The 20749-nt window shown below is 42.1% G+C and overlaps 1 protein-coding gene across 2 annotated transcripts in view; it reads left to right on the top strand.

Annotated features, from left to right (window-relative positions):
- Positions 1-199: 199 nt before the first annotated feature.
- RBBP5 (RB binding protein 5, histone lysine methyltransferase complex subunit) overlaps positions 200-20749 on the top strand; it is a 37871-nt gene continuing 17321 nt past the window's right edge. For both annotated transcript variants that reach the window (XM_059413225.1, XM_059413226.1), the window contains exons 1-3: positions 200-356; positions 12791-12816; positions 13676-13848. In XM_059413225.1, coding sequence (XP_059269208.1) covers positions 338-356; positions 12791-12816; positions 13676-13848 — 218 coding nt within the window. In that variant the 5' untranslated portion in view covers positions 200-337. The remainder of the gene's footprint in view (positions 357-12790; positions 12817-13675; positions 13849-20749) is intronic.

The raw sequence follows: 20749 nt of genomic DNA, 5'->3' as shown, positions 1-20749 counted from the left end.
CTTAGATGGTTCGGCAGAAAATGGCCTCAAGGACTCGTACTTTTTAAAGTATTCATTGACAATGATATTTTTGTCCCTCAGTCAAGAGCGTTCTCAAATGATTCCGAGAGAGTTTGTTCTTTTTTTGGGTAAGGCGTTTATATGGACAGCCCATTTGAAACGAACAAGGAAGGCGGGGGAAGAAAGCGGAAGCCGCGGGGGCTTCTAAGCCAGAAAGTCTCCGGAGCTTGCGCTAAGCTATTTGCGGCGCCCCCCACTTACACGCAGGTCTCAGAAACGGGCGGGGGGAAAAGGCGTCGTTCCTGGAGCTGAGACCAGGCTGCCGGAGTCCTCAGGGATGAACCTCGAGTTGCTGGGTGAGGAGGGCTATGGTTGCGTCTTAGGAAACCCTTCGGTCCTGGAAAGGAGGGAACCTGGGCGGGAGGGACGCGGGCTGCAACCTCAGGGACATAGTTGTGCCGTGGATCCCGGGGCGCTCCTGTTCCCGAGCAGCAGCGGGAGCAGGAAGCCCAGCTTCGGCGTAAGCAGGCTGCATTGCCTTTCCCGAGGCTGCTTTCAGATCAGTGCTGGAGTGGTAGGCGCAGACCGCTTGTGACTTCGATTTGAGGACAAGGATCAAAGGTGCTGAAGTAGCCCAGGGCGGGCAGGACCGGAGTTTCTGGAGAAGAAGGAGTGTGAGGATGTGAGGCTTGAGAGGAAGCTTGGAAGACTTGTCAGGGGTTTGGGCGCCTGGAAAAGTTAGATGGTTTTGTAGACGTTCGGGGTGCTTAAGGAGGGGGATTTGGAGATCTTCTAGTTGAAGTCCCTCATTGGACACATGAAAAAAGTCTTAGTGGGCAGTGACTGGAAGGCATCAAGTGAGTAAATGGCACAGTTGGCCCTGGAATCGTCATCTTGACTTTCTGTTTAAGCTGCTCAAGTAACAGGGACGGTGTGCACAACACAGAACTACAGAAGCAGTTGCTTTTTGTCACGCTCTCTGAGTCATTTCCTCCCTATCCCTGACCCAAGCTGTTTAAAAACTTAGGTCTTGTCTTCGAGGTTTTCATTAGGTGTTTAGCACGATAGTCTATATTTCCAGATTTCCTAAAAGACTTGATGTAAAGTTAAGTTTCTTTAAAAGAAAAACAAAACAAAACTCAGAAGTTGTATTGAATGTTAAAAGGGCTACAAAGGTTTTTAAAGAAGTGGTCCTTACCTTTAAGGAGCTTAAGGTGATTATCCAAATAGCCATAATATATTGCAGAACATAGGCCTTTAAGGGTCATTACCGAGTGCTAAGAACATTTAGGAGAGAGAGTGAATGTCTTCTAGGCTGGGCAAGAAGGGCATCCAGGAACAAAAATTCTATGGAGGAGTTGGACTTTTTTTTCTTTTTTTAAAGATTTTATTTATTTATCAGAGAGAGAGAGGGGGAGAGAGCGAGCACAGGCAGACAGAATGGCAGGCAGAGGCAGAGGGAGAAGCAGGCTCCCTGCTGAGCAAGGAGCCCGATGTGAGACTCGATCCCAGGACGCTGGGATCATGACCTGAGCCGAAGGCAGCTGCTTAACCAACTGAGCCGCCCAGGCGTCCCAGGAGTTGGACTTTTGAGTAGACATTTAAGACTGGTGAAATAGTGACGGACTGAAGCATGAAGGTACAAGGAGAAATGCTTATTAGGAATGTTTGAGCCAAGACATCAGTGAGAGAACACCCAAAGAATGTTCCTGCTTGGCCTGGTTGTGGGTGCTGTGAATAAAAGGAAGGCCAACAGATGCTGTCTGTGGACTCTTGAATGCCCAGCTGAAAAGTCTGTGCTTTTTAAGAAAAGTAGGGCAGATACATTGAAGGGTTTTGACCTGGTAAGTAACTCGATCAGAGCTATGATTTATTTATTTATTTATTATTAAGATTTATCTGACAGCAGCATGTCATTGAGGCTTGGATGGTGTGAAACCAGTTTGGAGGGCTAGAGTAAATGAGTGATAAAGAGGGCCTGAGCTAGGAAATGGAACAGAGAGACCCTGAGGAGGTAAGAGTTGACAGAATTTGAGAATCGTTGTGTGTGGTAGGGGCGTCAGTGGTGAGGAACTATGAAGTGAAAATCATGGGAGCCAATGGTGGTGTTACTGATGAACATTTAAGGACATGGGGGAAAGACAGCATTGGGCATGTTGAGTGGGGATCTGGGGTTCAGGAGGTAGGTTTAGATTTATGAAAGAGATGTGTACTTTCCTGCAGGTGGGTTGTTGAGGAAACCTTGTGAGTGGATGACAAGACCAGGGGAGAAGGTGGGAGGGGCAGAAAGAAAACTGCTGAGGGCAGAGTCTTGGACAGTTACTTATATTTTGGGATCAAGAGGACAAATAAGTGATAATAAGTTAAGAATTATATATTACTTATTATGAGCTAGGCAAATTTTTGAGTGCTTCCCTATATTTATCCACGTGGAGGTAGATCTACGTTGTCGTGCTCTCAGAAGCCACTTGTAGAGCAGGTGAATGCTGAAAGCTGGGAAAGGGCTGCTCTGTGTAGTCCTTAGGCACTGGTACCCATCAGCAACTTGAGTGGAAGCCAGAGTACAGTCATTTTTGGAAGGCGTGGGAGACGGAGTGGAGGTCAGAGGTCGACCCTTATTTTTAAAAACTTCAGCATGGGGGAAAAGTGATAGGTAGGCTAGTACATGAAAGAAATGGTCATGGGAAAGATTTTCCTTGAATGATATAGAAGATTCATGAGGGTGAAATTTAGGAATATTTAGCATTGGAAGGTTAGACAGTTTATTTATATTTAAAGATTTTATTTATTAGAGAGTGCACGCGAGTATGTGCATGTGTGCATGTTGGGGGCAGGAGCATAGGGAGAGGGACAAGCAGACTGACTCCACGCCTAGTGTGGAGCGTGATGTTGGGCTCGGTCCCTCCATCCTGCAATTCTTACCTGAACTGAAAGAGTTGGGATGCTTAACTGATTGAGTCACCCAGGCACCCCAAGAAGGCTAGACAATTTAAAAGAAAGCTGGGTCTGGAAATCTACATTTCTATGGAAATTACTGAGTTTTAAAGGAGAAAGTTGGAGATAAAAAGCACAAGGAACAGAAGTGATTGTGATTGTGGGAGCATGTGTGGGAAAGAATATCTGTCCAGATAAAGGAAAGGAATGATAACGTGCTGTTAATGTAGCACTCAAGGTAGTGATTTTACTTCTGTAGTCACTTCTGAGCTCTTGCTGGGTATCTGACAATATGCACTGGAGATAGAAAGTTACGTAAGAGTTTTTCAAAACTATTTTTACTACAACTCACAGGAAGAAAACTCTTTTTTCTTGGGAGAGGGAGAAGGGAGTGGGGGTAGATAGAGAATCTTAAGCAGGCTTCATGCCCAGTGCTGAGCCCGGTGCAGGGGCCTGATGACACAATCCTGCAATGTGACCTGAACCGAAATCAAGAGTCAGATGCTCAAACAATTGAGCCACCCAAGGTGCCCAGGAAATCTATTTTCTATCACACAACCCATCATATATACAAATATATATATAACTAAGTTTCTCAAAATTATACTTAATTCCTTTTATGCTCAGTGTCCTCTGATGTCTTCTGTTCGAATCTATTAAAAAACTTGTTGGGGCTCACTAAATTGATTTATCCACTTATGGTGGGGGTGGGTCCTTCTGTTTGAAAGACCTCAAAATAAGATACAGCCTTTGCCCTGAATAAATATGTAGAGCTAGAAGGAGTGAAACATAAATAATTGTGTCTAATATGGAACCGTAATAAGTGAATGCATTATGGGAGTTCAGCTGAAAGCAATTAATTCTGCAGTGTAGAGGTTGGCAGTAGAATTTGGGGATGGTTTTATAGAGGAAGCGTCATTTAACCCAGACAGTGCAGATAGAGAAGGGTTTTTCCGGAAGGACAAGTTAGAGAAGCTGATTAGCAGTGCGGGGAGTAGTTGGGACAGATGTTCTGAGGCATGACTGCATACGGTATGTTCAAGAAATGGTCAGTGCTCTACAGCTGGTGCTTAGGGCAGGTTATGTGAGCTTCTATGCTAGGTGCTGATGCGAAGTTAGCCAGACATGGCGAGGATAACACTGGCAGGGGCCAGAATGAAATCACTTTTTGAAATTATACTTATAAGTTTAGTATATTGTTGGGTGAAGTAAATTTTAAGCAGCTAAGTGACAGGGTGAGATTCGGGTCTTGGAAAGTTGGCTGTGGCAGCTCTGCGAGGGAGGCGGGAGGCGGGAGGCGAGGCTGGAGTCAAGGACACATAGCAATTGCATTGGTGAAGGGATCAGATGAGGGCCGGGTGGGATTGGTTATCTAGACACCTGCGAATTGCATTTCTTTGGAAGAATGCCCTTGCCTGTGTCCTCGCCTGTTTGAGGAAACAGAATGGAAATTGCTACTCTGCTCCTAACCCTTACAACAGAGGGGAATGGGTTGGAATCAAAAATAATAGCGCCTTTGATCAAAAATAATAGCGCCTTTGGGCGAAGAGGTCTGTGCAGCTTTAGAGCTGGTGATAATCAGGTCTTTAAGGAGGTGGGTGTTCAGCAGTGTGGAGAACAGACCTTTTTCCACCTCAGGACACCTAGAGGGAGAAAGCTGGAAGGGGCTGGGAAGCTGAAGGGCAGTTTGGAGAAAGGATCTTCCCAGGACAGAAAGGAGGGCCCTGAGGGAGCTGGTGTGGCTGGGCTGGAAGCGTTGTTAACTCAGATTCCGAAAAGGCTGCTGCAAAGCAGCCGCCCTTAGCCGAAGGGAAGGTCTGAGCGGGGCACAGGCTTTGAAGAACAGTGTCAGGAAGACGAATGTGGTGGAAGGCCGAGACTGTAAAAGTGAGGCGACTAGGAAAGGTTTGTGACACTATGTGGAGAGTGAAGACTGAAGTTTCCTGCCTGGTTGGGCTGGATGGTGTAATACCAAAATTATTCATTCAGCACTCAGCGCAGACCTTTTATGTGCTTCCTGTGGGCTTTATTGGCAAAGGGCGGTGGGAAGCTTAACTTCCAATTTTCCTTTTGTCTTCTCTGGGAAAAGGGGTGGCTTTTTGGGAACAAATAAAGTGAACACTGGTTGTTGCTAAGAAAAATCCTTAGTAGGTGGAATTTTCGGTAGGCCACTGAGCTCACTTCTCTTGGTTAAATTCCATTCGGTGGCCGTGAGGGAGTAATTGGTGTGGATCTTTGAGATGTGGGAAGAGAAAGGAAAATGTACAGAAGGAAAGCAGATGGGCACATTTTGACTTTCAAATAGGGGGGATTGTGTTGTGTTTTACAGATGATACATTAATAACCTTGAGGTCAAATTCAGGCAAGATTCTAGAGGCTGTTTAGTGTAGTTACAGTTAAGAGTATGGTTTCTGGATCAGGTTCTGGTTGTTCCATGTTTTGACTGTGTGCACTTGGGAAGTGACTTAACAGTGAAATGGAATGTAATAGTGCCACTGAACCAACAGAGTTCGCTCCTTGGTGAGTCACAGATGCACCACGTGGAGTTGGTGCACAAAGTAGACTTTATTTGAAGCAAGTAAGGAGATCATGGGAATAACTTCCAAAACCATTTATTCTCTGAGCAAGTGTGAATGGATTCCTTCTACTTACGGTTTTTGGATGAATATTTAGTTTTTGGATGAATATTTAGTTGGGAAGCCTTGTCCTTGCGTGTAGAGGTGAGCATAAGGCCACCAGTGCTCCCTTAAGGAAACCTGCTATACAGGCATTGTTATGGAAATGAGGCTTGTGCTCCTCTTTGGGTAGAGATTTAGTATTCTAATGAGGTAAAGGTAGCTGGAGGTCACTCCACAGTCCATCTGCACAGGCACCAGGCAAGGGTTATGCTCAAAGTGGTCTGGACCCTGTCGCGTGAGGGTTTCAGTTTCCATTCCCCCGAGTGAAGAGATGAATGGGAAGGAAGAGCTTGAGCAAAAATATGGGACGAGGGTTGGTGAGTACAAGCAGGTGTCAGTAAAGGTCAGGTCTTGGGGTGTAGCGGGTGCCAGCAGTGGTCTCTTAATCACGAATAGAGAGGACTGAAAGGGAATATATAAAAGACCTTTGTGTGGAGTTGGACATGTAGGCATTCAGTAAGCGGTAGCTGCTCGTGGTAAGTGCAGGTTTGAGCACTTCAGAGAAGTGATGAGCCAGTGTGAGTGTAAGTCAGGAAAGTGCACTGTGGTTCTTTAATCTCTTGCTTTTCAAATGAACAAATATAGCACGTGTTTATCACAGCAGTGGAAACAGTTCAAACACGCATCCAGAAAAACTGTCTTTCTCCCCTTCCCCAAATGGTGACTTTCTAGAGTTTCTCATTCTATAGTTTATTCCTTGCTCACACAAATGTTTAAACAAATTTATTAGGGCTTTGTTTTAGCTTTTTTACAGAAATAGAACCTTTTTATACACATTATTTGGAACTTGCCTTCTTCAGTTAACACTGTACGATATTGTTCGTACACATTGGGAGATGGTAGATCTGATGGATTTTTTTTTTTTAAGATTTTATTTATTTGATAGAGATCACAAGTAGGCAGAGAGGCAGGCAGAGAGAGAGGAGGAAGCAGGCTCCCCGATGAGCAGAAAGCCCAATGCGGGGCTCGATCCCAGGACTTGAGATCATGACCAGAGCTGAAGGCAGAGGCTTTAACCCACTGAGCCACCCAGGCACCCCTAGATCTGATGGATTTTAACACATTCATGTAGATACACACGATGTATAATTTCTTTTTTAAGATTTTATTTATTTATTTGAGAGATGGAGATCACAAGTAGGCAGAGAAGCAGGCAGAGAGAGAGGAGGAAGCAGGCTCCCCGATGAGCAGATTCGGGGCTTGATCCCAGGACCCTGGATCATGGGATCATGGGGATCATGGGATCATGACCTGACGAAGGCAAAGGCTTTAACCCACGGAGCCACCCAGGCGCCCCACGATGTATAATTTCAACGGTAAAATTCCCATGCGTTTTGAAAAAAAAGTGATCCTTTTTTTTCCCCTTGCGGCCTCCTTTTTGTTGATAATCCCATGTATTTCCTTCCGTATTTTTCTCTATGCTTATATATATGTGTGTGTGCATGGACACACACATAATAATAAAAAATGAGATTATATAATACACGCTTTGTGTTTGCCTTTTTTCTACTTAGTAACACCAATGCAAATTTCTCTAAGAGAATTAGCATAATTTGTATTAGAATACAATGTAATTTATTCATCTGTTCCACTATTAATGGACATTTACCTTGTTTCGTTTGGGTAGGTTTTGTTTGTTTTTTGGCCACCAAAAACAATACTTGAAATATTAGTACTTCTGTCCCACTGTTGTGTTTACATCTATGGAGATTAGATTTCCATTTGTAGAATTGCTGAGGTAAGGACTCTATATGTTTTGCCTTTTATTTTTTTAAGCTTTTGTTTATTTGACAGAGACACAGCGAGAGAAGGAACAGAAGCAGGGGCAATGGGAGAGGGAGAAGCAGGCTTCCAGCCAAGCAGGCAGCCTGATGTGGGGCTCAATCCCAGGACTCTGGGATCATGACCTGAGCTGAATGAAGCCAGATGCTCAACGACTGAGCCACCCAGGCACCCCTGTGTTTTGCTTTTAATGGATATTGTCAGATCCGTTTTCCAAAAGGCTATAGTAGTTCCCATTTTTTTTTTAAGATTTTATTTATTTATTTGACAGACAGAGATCACAAGTAGGCAGAGAGGCAGGCAGAGAGAGAGGGAAGCAGGCTTCCTGCTGAGCAGAGAGCCCGATGCGGGGCTTGATCCGAGGACCCTGGGATCATGACCTGAGCTGAGGCAGAGAGGCTTAACCCACTGAGCCACCCAGGTACCCCATAATTCCCATTTTTAATAGGTGACATATAAAAATGTCTCTGTGCCCTCTCCTGCACCCCCAGATGTTCTCTCCCTAAATTTTCCTGTGTTTTTTGTTGTTGTTGTTTGTTTTTTAAGATTTTATTTATTTATTAGAGAGAGAGCACGAATGCAAGCCAGGGGAGAGGCAGAGGGAGAGAGAAAGGGAAAAGCAGACCCTCTGCTGAGCAGGGAGCCTGATTTGGGGCTCAGTCCCGGGTCCCTGGGATCATGACCTGAGCCCAAGGCAGAAGCTTAACAGAGTGAGCCACTCAGGTGCCCCTAAATTTACCTGTTTGATGGATGAAAGTGGCATCTCATTTTTATTTATGTTCTTTTTGTCTTTTGGGTTGTTTTTTCTTACTGATGTATAAGTTGCTTTGCAATACAGGTATCAACTATCAGTCATCTGCCTTGAAAGTTTGTTTGTTTGTTTTTTTAAAGAGTTTATTTATTTTTGACAGAGATCACAAGTAGGCAGAGAGGCAGGCAGAGAGAGAGGAGAAAGCAGGCTCCCCGCTGAGCAGAGAGCCTGATGTGGGGCTTGATCCCAGGACCCTGAGATTATGACCTGAGCCGAAGGTAGAGGCTTAACCTTAACACTGAGCCACCCAGGTGCCCCAAGGCAAAGGCTTTAACCCACTGAGCCACCCAGGCACCCCGAAAGTTTGTTTCTAAATCTTAATTGTTTATAGGAACTTTGCCATGCAAAATATTAAATTTTTATTTAATCAAACCTATTTCTCTTTTCTTTTGGTGTTCTTCATTTGGTTAAGGTCTTCCCTACCCTAGATAATACATGAGGTCTCCTAGATTTTCTTCTAAGATTCTTGTTCTTTAAAAACATCGATTTACCTGAAATTGATATGTTATATGAGAGGAATTACTTTTTCCTTCTTCCATATGGTCCCTTGTCATTCCCTATATGTTAAATAAATCCTCCACTAAATTGAAATGCCACCTTTATCATATTTCAGCAGCGTCAGTACATTTAGAATTTTTTTTCACATTTGTCTTTATTCCATCTGGAATTATATAACATTTATTAATTTTTAGGGAAAGCCATTAAGTTTTCCCATCCCAGAATGTAGATTGTCTTTTCATTTATTTAGGTTTTATGGCCTTACTTAAGATTTTATAGTTTTCTCCATACATGTCTTGTATCTTCCTTATTACCTTACGACCTGATCCTTAAATATTTTATGTTTGTAGCCATCATGAGTGGAATTTTTCTTTGTATTTCCATTTTTGGATTCTAATTGCTAATGTAAAGAAAATCTATTAATGTTTGAATATTTTTCTTGTATAAGCCACCTTACCCTATTTTCTTGTTTTTTTAAAAAAAGTTTGTTGGGGCACCTGGGTGGCTCAGTGGGTTAAGCCTCTGCCTTCGGCTCAGGTCATGATCTCAGGGTCCTGGGATCAAGTCCCGAATCGGGCTCTCTGCTCAGCGGGGAACCTGCTTCCTCCTCTCTCTCTGCCTGCTTCTCTGCCTACTTGTGATCTCCGTCTGTCAAATAAAGTCTTTAAAAAAAAAAAGTTTGTTTATTTATAAGTAAACTCTGCACCCAACTTGGGGTGGAACTCATGACCTTGAGACCAGGGGTTGCTCACTCTTCTATTGAGCCAGCCAGAAGCCCCTTCCCTATTTTCTTATTAATTAGTTTTCTTATTAGAGTCTCTTGTGTTTTCGTGGTATTCAGTGACAGCAAAAGAGAAATAGTTTTATCTCCTTATATTCAGTGGTTAAACCAGTTATTTCATTTCTTGTATGGTATTAACTAGTAATGATATATCCCTGCCTAGTTGCTGATAGTTATTGAAATGGTTTTAATATTTCACCTTTTGGAATGATAATTGTGTTTTTGGTAGATTTTATCATTTATTGTAGTCCTGTATTCCTTGTTTTTTTTTTTAAGACTTTATTTATTTATTTGTCAGGGATAGAGGGAGAGAGAGCCAGCGAGCACAGGCAGACAGAGAGGCAGGCAGAGGCAGAGGGAGAAGCAGGCTCCCTGCTGAGCAAGGAGCCCGATGTGGGACTTGATCCTAGGACCCTGGGATCATGACCTGAGCCAAAGGCAGCCACTTAACCAACTAGGCGTCCCCTCTATTCCTTTTATTAGAAGTGATTATGGAGTTCTAGCAAATGTGTTTTCAGTATCTACAGATAGGATAGTGTGGCTGTTGTGCAAACATTCTTGACTCAGGATGTACATTAGAGTGCATCTTGCTGGTAGACTGTTTGGAGTACCCTAGACCCTCATCCTTGTTTCTCTTGCTCTGTCGCAATGTCTTCTTACATGGTCAAATAGCAAACGCTCCAGAAGCTTTGTGGTTTGAATTTGGTTATAATTGTATATACTGTTAGAGGTTACTTTGCAAGTCTGCTGAGTGTGAAGGTGAAATATTGTGTCCCATTTGTGTTGAGAAAATTCTTGTTTTTCTTTTTTGTATTGTCTCTGAGGGTTTGGTGTCAGTTATGTTGGCTTTATAAAAAAAAAAAAAAAAAACAAAAAAAAAACTAGTATTTTTTTCCCGCTCAGAATAGCTTGAATAATACAGTAATTTTCTGCTGCTTGAGACTAGGAGAAACTGCTCACAAAATCCTTATGGGTCTGCCCCCCTCCTCCCTTTTGATGCTGTGTCTTTAACAGCCTTTCATTGTGTATTTTACTCATTGAGCCAGTCAAGGACTTTTCTTCTGTAGTCAGTTTTGGATATGCGTGTTTTGCTGTAGAAGCCACTCATGTTTTTTGTATCAAGTGTATTATGAAGTTAAATCTCTGACAAGGGTTTTATTTCTCCTCGGCAGCCACGTCTTTGGGCATCCTTTATTCCCCCAGTATGGATTTAAAAACCTAAGAAATATAATTGTCCCATAAAATGGTAGATGGTGGCAAGATGAAGAGTATAAAGGTGACCTTGAGCATTCTCTGAGGAAAGGGCCTTGCTTCCTGTAGTCCTGCTTGACCGCAGTTTTGATTCTGGTCCTCCAACAGAACCGCCCCCGATGAGCCTGGTCTTTCTCACATGTTGTCACTTTTTCTTTGTGCTCCTTAAACACCTTACAGAAGAAAAGTACTCCGCTTCTTCCCCAGTACTTTGTCTTTTCAGGTTGTGGTTTGTTGTTTGTTTTGTTTTTAATTTTTGGATAAATGCTTTTTGTTTGTTTGTTTTTCCCTCAACCACGTGAATGTAAGGATCTGTCTTACTGATTTGGAAAGATTTCTGAGCTAAATTGCTAAGGAAACAAGTCATATTATAGATGTAGTGTTTTATTTAAAAAACAGGACTATACACATGAATGCTCATACAAATATATGCTTCTAGATTTACTTATATAAGCATATGGAAATATATGGAAGCTTTTGCCTTGGTGAGTGGGTTGCAGGGAGGAAACGATCATTTGTTGATTATACATTTCTGTATTGGATGTATTACTTCAGTAACTTAGGAAAATTTCTTCAAAAACCTTTCGATCTGGGTGCCTGGGTGGCTCAGTCGGTTGGACATCTGCCTTCTGCCCTGGTCGTGAACCTGGGACTCCCTGCTTGGTTGGAGGCCTGCTTCTCTCTCCCCCCCACCCCTAACTCGCACGCTCTTTCCTTCTGAAATGAGTAAATAAAATCTTTAAAAAAATAAAACCTCTCTACTGGTTTCAGGATTTCAGTTCATTCTTTCATAAGTGAATGCAGTCAGCCACCTTAAATCTGGTTCACATTAAATACATCAAGGTAATTACCTTTTGGGGACATTGCGTTTAGTTCCATCTTTTAGTGTTCTTTATTGTAGGGCTGTTTGTTTTTTGTTTTTTAGTGGTTTTCATGTTTTTACTGTAGTTTTACTTTTCTTTCCTCCTCTTTCCCTCCTCTCCCTCCTCTCTTCCTCTTCCTTTTGTTTTGTTTTGTTTTGTTTGTTTTGGTTTTGGTTTAAGTAATCCCTACAATCCAACCTGGGGCTCAAACTCCTGATCCCAAGATCAGGAGTTGCATGCTCTTCTACTGAGCCAGCCAGGAGCTCCTGCTCTTTCGTTTTTAATTACACTTTTATAAAGGACAGTCTAATAAAACTGGGTTTCAGACTTTTTTTTAAAGAGTAGACGACTTTTTTTAGATGAAATCTGATTTGGATGCCTTATGTGTGAAACAGCTTTCATGGATCTGTAGTTCTCAGTATAGTTTAAAAACCACTGTAATAACATACTTAGGTAATGTTAAAAGTACATGCTGACCCGGACACTTCGGAGAAGCAGGCGGTATCATCCTGCCGTCATCTGCTGTTCGAGATGTTTGCGACTTGTGTGAACACTGCATTTCAGACAGGAAAAACATGGCTAGGGGTGTTAGCCGCCAAATGTCATTTGCTTAAGAAATTAATATAGAGAGTAGAGAATTGCATCTTTAATCAACTACCAGATTATGTGACAACATAAATGTCATTGTTAGGAAGGTAAAGGGCCACTTCTGGTTGGCTGCTGTGAATGAAGGTTCTAGAGAGCTCATCCGACTTCAGATAGTTTAACAGATTGGATATTTAAAAGTTTGTAATTCAAAATAGCCAACATAACTCCATTACCTGTTTACATAAATAACATTTTTATTAAAAATAACTTTTGTAAAACAAAATTAGTGAGAAGAGCATTGCTTTACAGTTACAAGTTGCTCTCACTGCTTGCCTAAGTAGAGGTTGGTAGAATTCTTGCATCTACTTTTGCATGCACTCTGTTATATCACTGGTGCTGTGGCCTCAGGAGTGGGACACAGGAGAGTAAAGAGGCAGAAGCGATCTTGGTATGATAATGAAAACAGGTGTGACCCTCTGGAGTCCCTGAGCCAGAGGCAGTTCCCATCCACACTTCGCAAACCATTGTGTCCGCCAGTTTGTGAGCTGGAGGATTCTTGCTTTGTTGCAAATGCTCCATGAACTCTTTCTTTGCTTTGTTGCAGAGTCCTTTGGGCAGAATTATCCGGAGGTAAGAGTATAGTCTTTTTTTTAAAGAGTATAATCTTATTGTGAATTTAGGAGTATGATAACTTGCTATCTTTTGTGTTTGAGTGGAAAATGTTATTTGATCCTCCCCACCACTTTTCTTTGACAGTAGAAGCTTTAAGTATGATGATACCTCTTGCTATGATAAGGAACTCAGTGTTTAATTTTGAGAATAGAGGAAATATATAGGCAATATTGGTGGGAAATCTCACCATAATGTTTTAATTTTACACAGTTCATTTCCCAGTAAATTAAAAACCATTCTTTGAAGAATTTTTCACAGTCAGTACTATCACCTGTATGTAGGGTTTTTTTCCTTAGTGCTTTTCTAGTTTCAATCAATCAGTGTTTTTGCATAGTAGTAATATGTATGTTCTACTTTACTTTTTAAAATGTAAGAATATTTTGTAATACTTGAAATGTGTTTCAGTGTAGTCATTATGGTTATTTTAAATGGCTTGTTACGAACACAAAATAATGTATTTGACTTTCCTAATACTGCACATACAGGTTGTTCTAAACTGTTTTTCTTGGACTAAATCCCAAGAACTGATTATAGGGTCAGTAGGATGACTCTTTTCAGTGAATCTTGTTATATTTTGCCTAATTGCCCTGCTCGGTGGGTTCAAAGTCATACTGGTAATGAATGGGATTTATCACATGTGTTTATCACTTACTTCCTTGTTTTGGCTAGTCTAATAGGTACAAGAAGACACATAGTTTCTTTTGGCATACATCATAATTTAAAGAGAACTGTCATATAGGTGATAGAGAGTCTTTAAGAAATAATTTGGGTACCTGGATGGCATTGTCTATATTCTTGTATTTGTTTTAATTTTTAGGAAGCCGATGGAACCTTGGATTGTATCAGCATGGCCCTGACTTGCACCTTTAACAGGTGGGGCACACTGCTTGCGGTTGGCTGTAACGATGGCCGAATTGTCATCTGGGATTTCTTGACAAGAGGCATTGCTAAAATAATTAGCGCACACATCCATCCCGTTTGTTCTTTATGGTAAGAAATTGTAACACTAATATGTTGAATCTGAGTTGAATTAGGGGGATGAGTGGTGACTGTGAAATTGCCAATCTAATTGTACTAGATATTTTAATGCTTAGAGTTTTAAGTGTTCAGCCATTAGTATAATTTCTCATAGCATCTGTAGATCTTGAAAAAATGCTGTCCTTGGAGCACCTTTTTTTTTTTTTTAAAGATTTTTATTTATTTATTTATTTGACACAGAGAGAGAGAGAGACCACAAGTAGGCTGAGAGGCAGGCAGAGAGAAGGGGAAGCAGGCTCCCCGCAGAGCAGAGAGCCTGATGCGGGGCTCAATCCGGGACTCTGAGATCATAACCTGAGCCGAAGGCAGAGGCCTAAACCACTGAGCCACCCAGGTGCTCCATCCTTGGAGCACTGTTGTCAGGGAGAAATTGAGTGTACTTATGGATCTGCGTCGGGTTCTATCTGAGAATATTTCAGTGCTGAAATGAGATATTTACAGATTGCAGCTGTAGTAGCATATGTGATATTGGCCTTTCATTTAGAATGGACAATCTTGATTAGGAGGGAAGTGCAGAAGTCATCTGCTTCAGCTTTGTCCAAGTTCTTGAATTCCAGCAGTCTTAGTGCTCACATGCATGTCTGTTCCTTCACTGAATCATAGTTGAGATAATCTATCAAATAGATTGAGCTAAACTCCAGTGATCAACTCCAGTGATCAACTCCAGATCAACTCCCATTGATCTCTTTCTTACTCTTGGTGACTACTGTGTTTGCTTCGGAAAGTTTTGTTTTAGGGCAGCTCTTCTTCTAAATGAGCTTGGACCAAAAAAGGCATCTTATCAGATCTAGATTTTTTTTTTTTTTAAGATTTTATTATTTTTTTTAAAGAGTGAGCAAGTGTGTGCAAGTACGCTGGGGGTAGAGTAGAAGGGGAGGGAGAAGGACAGGCGGACTCCACACTGAACAGGAGTCCATGTGCGGCTCAGTCTCACGACCTCGAGATCAGGACCTGGGCTGAAATCAGAAGTAAGATGTTGGGCGCCTGGGTGGCTCAGCTGGTTAAGCAACTACCTTTGGCTCAGATTGTGATCCCGGAATCCCGGGATGGAGTCCTACATGAAGCTCCTAGTTCCATGGGGAGTCTGCTTCTCCCTCTGACCTTATCCCCTCTCATGCTCTCTCTCACGGTCTCTCTTTCAAATAAATAAATAAAACCTTAAAAAAAAAAAAAAGGTAAGATGTCCAACCAACTGAGTCATCCAGGCACCCCATAATCAGGTCTAGATTTATGGAGCTGTAACCCATTTTCTTTTGTGTAAATGGAAATGGCAGCTGTATTGTAAAGCACTGGATTGGGAGGAGGCCTGAATCCCAGTCTAGGATTGGCTGCTAATGAACCAGATTTGGCCAAAACTTGTCTGTAATATGCAAAATGAGAGTATTAGCCACTCCTACCTATTAAAATAATGCATTTATTTTTATTATAAAATAATATATTATCATTTAGAACACTATGGAAAATACGGCAAAGGAAAAAGAAGTACTAGTATTTCCCGTAGTCCCACCACCCAAGTAATTACTACCATAAAGATTTTAGTCCGTTTTTATATATGGCTTTTAAAGAGCAGAATTTAGGGGCACCTGGGTGGCTCAGTGGGTTAAAGCCTCTGCCTTCGGTTCGGGTCGTGATCTCAGGGTCCTGGGGTCGAGCCCTGTATTGGGCTCTCTGCTCTGCGGGGAGTCTGCTTCCCCCTCTCTCTCTGCCTGCCACTCTGCCTACTTGTGATCTCTCTCTCTCTCTCTCAAATAAATAATAAAATAAGATCTTTTTAAAAAGAGCAGAATTTATAATTGTGCTATGTTCTATTTTATATTTTGCTTTTTTTCCTCTGTAACACCAGACAGTTTCCTACTTTCATAGCCTCTACAAACTTTTTTTTTTTACAGTTATATATCTTCTCATGGATAAATTATAATTTATTTAACTTTTTTTTATAGTTTCTCTGCTACATGTTTTTAGTAAATGTCTTTGTGCATAAACTTTTTCACTTACATATTCATTCATTCGACAACACTGAGCATGAATTATGCAGCAGGTACAGGTCCTGAAGCTTCATGGTTCCTGTGTAAGAAATGTGTTTGGGGTTCAGTGGAGGTGAAGGTGCAAAGGAGGAGATGACCCATGTCCTGGAGGAGAACAGTAGTCAGGAAAGGCTTCTAGGCAAGATAATATCTAACCTCAAACTTGTAAGTTATAGGTGTTTGCCAGTTGTATTCCAAGCAAAGGACGTTGCCCAGGCAAAGGTCCATTAGCTTCAAACAAGCACGAGAAATGGGGAACTGCAGGTGCTTCAAGATAGCTGGATTGTGGCGTGGGAGATGTGATGGGGGCAAGAGCCAGTAAGCGGAGATCCTCATGGAGGATGTTGTGTACCATAGTATGAATTTGAACTTCATCTTGTAGGTAACTATGAATCCATTAAGACATCATAGGGAAGAAAAGTGGTATGATGAGCTTTTTATTTAAGAAAAAATGTTAAAGAGATTGAAGGAGACAGAGAATGAAGATAAGGGAAGCACAGAGATCTCGGCTAGAGATGATGAGCTCAGCAGCCCCACGACTATGACTGAGCGGTACTGATAGAGGAGAGGACAGAAGTTCGAGTCCTGGTCGTAGTCAGATGAGTCTGAGCCAAGTGGCAAAGTTAGGATGATCCTCAGACTTCTGGCTTAGAGGAAGATACTAATGTAGAATTTAGGGGGAAGTGGTTTAAGTTTGAGATCATGGCTGTGTGTCTCCTATTATTTTATTGCAAATATTTGTCCTGTGAGTATCTTTACTGCGAGACGGTAAGTGCTGTGATTCATGAACCTTGAATGCCATTTTACTCCATACTCCTAGCTTCTGTGTTTTGTGTTTGTGTTTTTCCCCAGGCTTCTAATTTTGTACCTGCTTATAGAGTTTGGAATTGTTGGCTATATTATTATTATGTTTTTCAGTGGGAGAGCCCCTCTTAGTTTTCACTTGTTTATAATTTCATTTTCAAAATTAGAGTCCTTTCTATTTTAACAGAAATACAGGCTTACGGTGGGAAAAAGAGAAAAGGGTATTATAATACAAAAGGATTTAAAGAAAAAATGGGGGGCCTGGGTGGCTAAGTTGGTTGCGCGTCTGCCTTCAGCTTGGGTCACAGTCCCAGTACCCTGGGATGGAGCACCACACTGGGCTCCCTGTTTGGCAGGATGTCTGCATCTCCCTCTCCCACTCTTCCTATGCCCCTCCCCCTTGCTCATGTTCTCTCTCTCTCTCTCACTTTCTTCCTTGTTCTCAAAAATTTTTTTAAGGAATTTATTTATGATAGAGCAGAGAGGGGACACAAGCAGGGGGAGTGGGAGAGGGAGAAGCAGGCTTCCCACTGAGCAGGGAGCCCGATGTGGGGCTCTATCCCAGGATCCCAGCATTGCGACTTGAGCCGAAGGTAGACACGTAATGACTAAGCCACCCAGGTACCCCTAAATAAATAAAATCTTTTAAGAAAATGGAGTGATAACTAACGTTCTGTCCTGTAGTCAGGTTATACTGTAAGACTTACAAGAAGCAAGGAAAGCTGTCCCTTTTTTCTCCTCAGTCCCAGTATGGTCTGGTTCCCTGTGTGCTTTCGTTTTTTGATGTTTTTTTTCTGGTATTTATCTTCATATTTCTAGATATTATGTTACTTTTTCTTGGTTTGTTGATTTCAGAAATTATCCATGGACATCCTGCTATACTGCCTGCAAGTTTTAGCCCACTGTCTTACCCTCCTATCATTCACTGAAATGGGTGTGTCACTGGCTTTCTTGTTGTGAATCCTAAGAGAAGGGCATCTTCAGGGACATCTGGGTGGCTCAGTCTGTTAAACATCTGCCTTTGGCTCAGGTCGTGATCCCAGGGTCCTGGGATAGAGTCCCAGCTCCAGCTTGCAACTCAGCAGGGAGTCCGCTTCCTCCTCTGCCTGCCCATCCCCCTGCTTGTGTGTGCGCTCCAGTGCTCGCTTGCGCTTTCTCTCTCTCTCTGACAAATACTCTTAAAAAAAAAAAGAAGGGCATCTTCAGGCCTCTTTTTTTTTTTTTTAGGTTCGCATTCTCTAGAAGGATCTTCTTTCTGTTTGCCTTTCTGAGAATTAAGCATGACTGCAGGTGTTCTAGAGCTGGTGGGAGAGAGGCACCAGAGTCCTTTGGTATGCAGACTTGAACTTGATCCCTTTATAGTCACTTCCTTATTTTACCCCTGCCTTTCTCTGGCCCTTGAGTCCCAGGTCTAGGCAAACGTTCATCTTGTCTCTGATACAAATAATTGTTCATGTTTTTTGAATCGTCATTATGTGCCAGGTATTGGGATAGAAATTTTATATATACTGATCTTAACTCTGTCAACAGTCTTCTGCTGGGTAGGTAATATTATTGCTCCCGTGTTATAGGCGAGGAAATGAAAGCTCAGAACGGTCTATAACTTGCCCAGGATCGCATAGCTACAAGGTGGTAATGTCCAGGTTTCAGCATAAGCCTAACTCTTGAGCCTGCATCCTTAACCACGGAGATACACTGACAGCCGAGTTCCTCGGCCGCAACTCCTCTTCATTGTAAAATTGGGGTAAATAAATACTGGTTTTGGGTTTCTCTGTCCCTTATGTTTCTTTTTCTTTTTCATTTTTATAAAAATTTATTTATTTTGTCCCTTCTGTTTCTCACTTTTCCCCTGCCTTCCTTTGGGTTTCTTGAACATTTTTCAGAATTCCATTTTATCTGCAGCAGTCCCCCTTATCTGTGGTTTCCCTTTCCGTGGTTTCAGTTACCTGTGATCAGCCACAGTTAGGCAACTGATGATTCTGACATGTCAGAAGGGCAGTAGTGGCCTAAGGCTGCATCACGGTGCCTGTGTCGTTCCCTGTGCTACATGTCCTCACATGGGCACTCCGTTATCCCACACCACACAGGAGGGTGCACAGGAAGAGAATTTGAGGGAGAGAGACCACAGACAACTTTGATTGTCTTATTGTGCCAAACTTATAAATGAAACTTTCTCATAGGTATGTTACTTACCTGAAAACACAGTCTATGTGGTGTTTGTTACTGTTGGTGGCCTCAGGCGTCCATTGGGGGGTCTTAGAATCCCCCATGAATAAGAGGGAACTGTATAATATTTTTGAGGGTACTTGTGTAACTTTTCAGTGGTTACTAGATACCACATTGTGTACACCTAACTTATTACAGCCTACTGGTGTTGACATTTTACCAGTTCAAGTGAAGTGTAGAAATGGTAAAATGGTAAAATTTCTATTTCTGTTTACCCTCCTTTGTAAATATTTCCTCTGTATATGTTGAGACCCACATAAGACAGTGTTACAATTTTTGGTTCATATGTCAAAACTAGAACGAAAAAAATTGATCTTATTTACCTATATTTTTAGTCTTTTCATAGTCTTTTTCCCTCATGTTCTAAGATTCCTTCTTTTATCATTTCCTTTCCATTTAGAAAACTTCCTTGACTCATCCTTTTAGGGTAGATCTGGCCAAAGGTCTTGACTTTCCTTTTTGCTCCTGCAGGATATTTTTGCTGACAATAGAATTTGGGTTGGCAGCTCTTTTTCTCTCAGCACGGGAAGAGGGCACCCCTTCCTTCCATGCTTTCTGGTGGGAAATCTGCACGTGACTTGCTTCCATAGGCAACATGTCCTTCCTCTTTCTTTGTTTTTAGGCTTCAGAGGTTTGTCTCTGTATCTTGGACTCACCCTGTTGGAAGTTTGCTCAGCTTCTTGAATCTGTAGGTTTTCTGTCTTTTGCCAGATTTGGGAAAATTTCAGGCCTTATTCCTTCAGTACCTGAAAGCCGCATTCTTTCTTCTCTTCTAGGACTCTGGTGACGTGGATCGTAGATCTTTTATTACAGTCCCACAAGTCCCTGAGGTTCTGCTCTTTTTTTTTTTTGGTCTGTTTTTTCTCTTACTCAGATTGACTCTCTTTTCCAGTTCACGGATTCTTTCCTTCTCCATTGGCTCCTGAACCCATCTATAGGATTACTTATTTCAGTTTGTGTTTCATTTCTAAAATTCAGGTCTTCCCTACATCTTTTATTTCTTTGCTGATACTTTGTTTTGTTTTCATTTATTTCAAGCATGTTCGTAATTACTTACTGAAACACATTTATGATGGCTGCATTAAAATCCTTGTCAGATAATTCTAACATCTGTATTATGTCACTGTTAGTATCTGTTGATTGTCTTATCTCATTCAGGTTGAGATTTTTGTTGTTGTTCTTGGATTAATAGTCCTTTTCAATTGAAGCTTGGGCGTTTTGGGTATTGTGTTGTAAGACTGTAGGGCGTACTTAAATCTTGTGTTTTAACTGGCCTCCTTTGACACTGTACCAGCAGAGAAGAAAGGGTGATGTCTTGTTAATTGCTAGGTGGGTTAGATGTCCAAGCTTTTTGGCTTCACTGTGCTAGGTGGGGATGGAAGTGGAGGTTCCCCCCTGGCCTCCTGGTCTGAACCATGCTGGCTGGGAGGAATAGGAGTACCTTCTTCCTGTTCTCCAGTGGCCTCCACTGCTGTGGGACCCCTCGTTCTAGGCTGGTGGGTATGGAAATCTGGCTGCCTGCTGAGGTTTCTCTGGGACCAGTGCAGTTAGTGGAGAAGGGTGCCTTGCTATGACTAGGAAAGAGTGGAGGTCTAGATTCTGTTTAGATTCTGTTGACTGGGATGGAAGTGGGGCTGCAGTTTTTTGCACAGTGGTTGCTGGAGTCGAGTCATTATCTCCTAGAAGTTTTGTGTCTCTCTGTGCCGTCCTTTGCTGGTCCTTTGGTTAATGAAAGCAGGCTCTCCTTGAGGCCTTATTTGTGTGAGCCTGTTGGTATGGTTGGGCTGTTGGTTTCTCCA

The sequence above is a fragment of the Mustela nigripes genome, chromosome 10 (assembly GCF_022355385.1).
Source record: "Mustela nigripes isolate SB6536 chromosome 10, MUSNIG.SB6536, whole genome shotgun sequence".
NCBI lineage: Eukaryota > Metazoa > Chordata > Mammalia > Carnivora > Mustelidae > Mustela > Mustela nigripes.
The sequence above is the reverse complement of the archived record's forward strand: the minus strand, read 5'-3'. Positions and strand labels throughout refer to the sequence as shown.